General features: G+C 33.6%; 1 protein-coding gene across 1 annotated transcript; it reads left to right on the plus strand.

The window, feature by feature from the left end:
• The first annotated feature begins 340 nt into the window (after positions 1-340).
• On the plus strand, positions 341-2,062 carry LOC105763700 (NDR1/HIN1-like protein 13). Its single transcript, XM_012582015.2, has 2 exons — positions 341-1,251; positions 1,722-2,062. The coding sequence occupies exon 1, from the start codon at positions 445-447 to the stop codon at positions 1,234-1,236; it is 792 nt and encodes a 263-aa protein (XP_012437469.1). The 5' UTR covers positions 341-444; the 3' UTR covers positions 1,237-1,251; positions 1,722-2,062.
• Positions 2,063-4,876: the final 2,814 nt, after the last annotated feature.

The following is a 4,876-nucleotide window of genomic DNA, read 5'->3' on the forward strand; positions in this document are numbered from 1 at the left end:
TTTTTTAACTTTGAAAAATCTTAAATAAAATAAATTATTTATTTTAAATTTCCCATGGAAACAAAATCGGTAGATCTTACAAACCTTTAATTGCTAAAGTTAATATATGGTTAGTTAATTACCGTAATGCATAGTACAATATGGTTAAAGACATGACCGTTGTCCAAAAATAGAGTCCAATATTTTGACACACAGAGAAAATAGCAATTGAATTTCTTCATTTACTACATTAACTAAAAAACTTGCGTTGTCTTAGTCAAATCCTAACCGCCCTTCACTCCAACGATGGAACCAAATTAATCATCATCAACGGAATAATAGCTTTATTTACCCAAAAAACAAAATAACCGCTTGGATCCCACGCAAACCCTGAATTCCTCTCCCGAACCTTCAAAAATTTTCACCTTTGGCACCTACTCCTACCTTTCGCACCCCATCTCCCAAATGGAGAAGCGGGTTGCGTATTCGGCAGAGGATCCTCAGTTGCAACATTTAAATCCCAAGCACAACTCTAATGATGATGGCGTTTCCCCGCAGTTGCCTCTCCCTCCTCCTCCAGGCCATCCATTGTCATCCTTCGTCGTCCAAGTCCCTAAAAACCAAATATACCGCGTTCCGCCTCCTGAAAATGCCCAAATCCAAGAAAAATATCGTATGGCAGCCAAGAAGCGAAAGCGAAAGTTACCATGCTTGAATTACTTCATATGCTTTCTTCTTGTTTTGCTTGTGATTGGTTTAATAATTGGTACAGCCATACTTGTGGTTTATTTTTGCTTTAGTCCTAAAGGTCCGGTTTTCTCTATTTCAAGTCTAGTCATCAAGCAACGAAAGGGAAGTCCCCCTACATACGATGTTAAATTGAAGATCAAGAACCCTAATGAAAAAATGGGGATCACATACACATCGGAGGAAGATGATTTAAAACTAACATACTGGAAGAAAACACTCGGTTGGGGAGAATTTCCAAGCTTGGAACAAAAGAAGGCTAATTCCAACGAAGTAAATATTAAAGTAAACGGTGTTAAAGACAAACCGTTGCCGCAGAATGTCAAGAAGAGCATGAGCGGCAAACGTCCAATATCTTTAGGGATGAACATCGAAACTCCATTGGTGTTCAATGTTTGGATATTGAAGATGTGGCGCAGAAACATGGAAGTGAAGTGTAAGTTTAGGGTAAGCACCATGGGGGAAGGAACCAAAATTCTCAGCCAAGTATGTAACACCAAATTGGCCTAAACGTTCAGAACAAAGGTATTTTGATTTCTAATTGGAATTGTAAAAAGAATTTCTTTTTTTTTTTAATTCAATTTCTTCTACCATTGGCATATTTGCATACAAAAAGATTTCATATGTAAAACAAAATGTTGTCAATAGATTTATTAGTTTTACGTAAATATTTTCATAGGTTGGAAATTTTCGTAATCTATGGGTCATATTAGATTCTTTTCGTTGCATTAAAAATATTTTAAGTTTAATTTCTTTTTAGTAACAAGTAAATGTCCTTAATATTGCAAAAGAAAATATTTTGGTGTTGCAGTTGGAGAGTTAGGCTTGAATTAAAATACATGTAATGGGATATTTGACTTGAACTGTTGCATTTTAAGATTGAAGTAAAATGCATGTAATTGGATATTGAATTTCAAAACTTGCATTCAGATTTTAGTGTAGAATTTGTTTAAATTTATTAGGATATATTTTGATTGCGTTTTTTTTTTCCTCAGCCAAACGAGTGACTTTATTAGAAAAAGAGTTTCAATGCAAGGAGAAGAAATAGCAAACAATAGCTAAACCAGAGCAATAAAATACCAGCTCCATCAGCGACACCAAGGAATGAAATAACAAAACCAAAGCCCCATTAGACAATCAACAACAAGCCACGAAAATGCTATAACCAAGACAAAAACAGTTCGAATCTTCAAGCTTCGAACCTTCAAGCTTCACCCTACCATAATTGCGTATTTATTTTTATTGTAGTTATTCAAATATATTGATTATAATTGTAAATGTGATTATGATTGTACTTGTAGCCTCTTCAAAATGAAAAGGTTTTGATTTTGATGCATTTTATATCACAATTATCATTTAAATAATTTATTTCTACTTTTAAATAAAGTTCTTTAAAAATATGTTTAATATAAAATGATGAAAAATATAAATATAAAATGGAAAAAACCATTATTTGTTGAGAACTACACCAATAATCACCTAAGTATTAGTACGCTTTTTTCCTTTAATTTATCCAATATGCTAGAAAATCTTAATAATTTGATCACTCTACCATTACATCCCTGGTAAGACTTTCACATGACATTTTTATTGGCATAATAAAAATTTAGTCTTCAATGTTTACATTATACCAATTTGGTCCTCATTCTAAAAATTCAAGAAAATAATAATTATAAATGTTAAAAACATACAAAATTTGAACAAATTACATAAAAGAGAAATTTACATGAAAATTATAAAAAATATTGTAAATTTTTAAAAGAGAGTCCTACTCAATAACATGTAATTCTCATTCTATGAGCTTATTTGCAACACTCCAAATATTTTGGTTTCAGATTTCTTGCCAAATTAGGACATATTGGTAATTTTTTATAATAAATTATTTTAGAAATTCTGAATGAAATGATAACATTTTCATTTTCAATATTTTTATTGGTTGCAGACTTATTTGAAAATTTATTTTAATTTTGAGACTAAATTGAATTTTGATTTTGTTTTAAGGATTAAATTGAATTTTCAATATTTAATGGAAGACTCATATTGTAATTAACCTTTAGTCGTGGCCTTTTAATTTACAAACCTTCAAGTTATGCTGCATTTATTATCGTCTTCAATTTGATCTAAGTTGTTTCCCATTCTTTAAATTCCTTGCTGCAAATTAATCTTTAACTTTAGTCATCCAATAAGCTGGTTGAATTTGCAACACCAAATTCCTTTAATTTGCTCCAAAACATTGCTGCTTTCTTTTCCAATTTGGTGCACCGATCATCCCTGCCTTCTATCGGTTACAAGTCAGCCTACAACTTTATTATCATCCCCGTCAAAGCTACTGTAATTTTCATTGTTGAACCGATTGAAAATTTCGCTACCTACCATCCACACCAACTGCATCAATTGCTATTATTCCACGTCATTGTCGTTAGCTTCAATTTTCCTTGTTGCAAACCATCCAAACAGGTCCCGTACTTGTTTCACCGTTTGTCCCAAATTCATTGTTGGTCTCGTCGTTCAAATAGGTGCTTCCAATGTTGGCCAAATGACTACTTTTTTTTTCACATAAATAGTTGCTGATTTGCTTTTAAATTAACCGACATTTCAGCCTTTAACTGCCATTTGGTTGTTGTTTGCTGGTCCTTTTTGCTGCAAATTCGTGCTACTAATCGTCCTTAAAGATTGATATTTTGCCGACCACAATAGTAGCTATGTGGACCAATAGTCTATTTATGATTGAGCTAAACCTATCCATTGTTGATACTACAACTTGGATAATTGTTTCAGGTTGTGGAGTACACTTATTTAATGACATTAGGTTTCTTAGCAATAGTAGACGTGTAGGACGGAACGGTGCAATTCTTCGAATGGAAAAAGGCGCAAAAGTTGTTCAGGCTATTGGGACTTACATCTTACCTTTGCCTACAGGTTTAAAGATGGAACTAAAAAAATGTCTTTATGTTCCAAGGTTTTCAAGTAACATTATTTCGGTTGTATACCTTACTGAGAATGATGATGTAACATCTCTAACCCTGTCCGATCGCCAGACTCGAGCTACAGGGTGCTCTAATATAAATCAAAACATCTAACATTTGTATATACACTTAAACATACAAGATTTCATAGCATTCATATTCAATTCGGATCTCAAACGGACTTACGAAAAACTTTAAACGAACTTGAGTACATGTAAGGACTTGCTTGTAAACTATGCAAATGATATAAAAGTTTTAGCAAATAAGGGTCACACGACTGTATGATGGGTTGAGGCCATTTGGAGCTAAATGACATGGTCATGTTGTCAACTGATCACACAGCTGTATGATAGGTTGAGGCCGTTTGGAGCTAAGTGACATGGTCGTGTTGTCAACTGATGTCATGTAATATTGAGTCACACGACCATGTAATTAATTGTGGTCGTGTTTGACTAAATTGTAAAACTTTGCAAACTTTCATATGGCCATGTGGTTAGGCCATGTAACTCATTGAGAACGTGCACACCAATTCACACCTAAGTTATATAGACCACACAGCCATGTGGCATACCGTATATCAAACTGTGTGTACCTATAAGAATCTTTCCAAACAAGTTACATATCCCTAAGTTTACCTATGCCACAAGAAAGCATTAAACCCTTATCTAACATATTCAAATACATAAAAAAAATACCAAAACACAACTTGAATCATCCATCCTAAGTGTCTAACCAATAGACCCCACAAATGACACCTCAATTCAACCATTTACAATCACACATTCATCATCATTCTTAACACAAATCACATACCAAAACATTCCCACATAATTACCGTTTCAAATTCCAAAACGAAGTATTTTTAAAAACTTACCATAACCTTACCTTATGGATCAAATAACCTAACTTAACCAATTCAAAATCTACCTTATCCAAAGTGTTGCATATAAACTCAAACATGCAACATCCATCGCACATACATGCTGTCGAAACCATTTTTTTAAATTTGAAAAACGGGATCGACTTTGAAAATAAAAATGGGAGTCGCCACTGATCCTTTATTGAGGTGTGATCGGCTCACCTTGAAAATGATTTTGGTTTGCGAAATTTTGAGAAAATAGGTTCGGGAGTCGATTACGCACGAGGAAGGGTTAGCACCCTCATAACGCCCAAAATTTGGTAGC

This window comes from Gossypium raimondii, chromosome 12, assembly GCF_025698545.1.
Source record: "Gossypium raimondii isolate GPD5lz chromosome 12, ASM2569854v1, whole genome shotgun sequence".
Lineage (NCBI taxonomy): Eukaryota > Viridiplantae > Streptophyta > Magnoliopsida > Malvales > Malvaceae > Gossypium > Gossypium raimondii.

What these genes read in the sequence shown, in the direction of transcription:
- LOC105763700 (XM_012582015.2), top strand. Translation starts at nt 445, where the DNA reads ATGGAGAAGCGGGTTGCGTATTCGGCAGAGGATCCTCAGTTGCAACAT.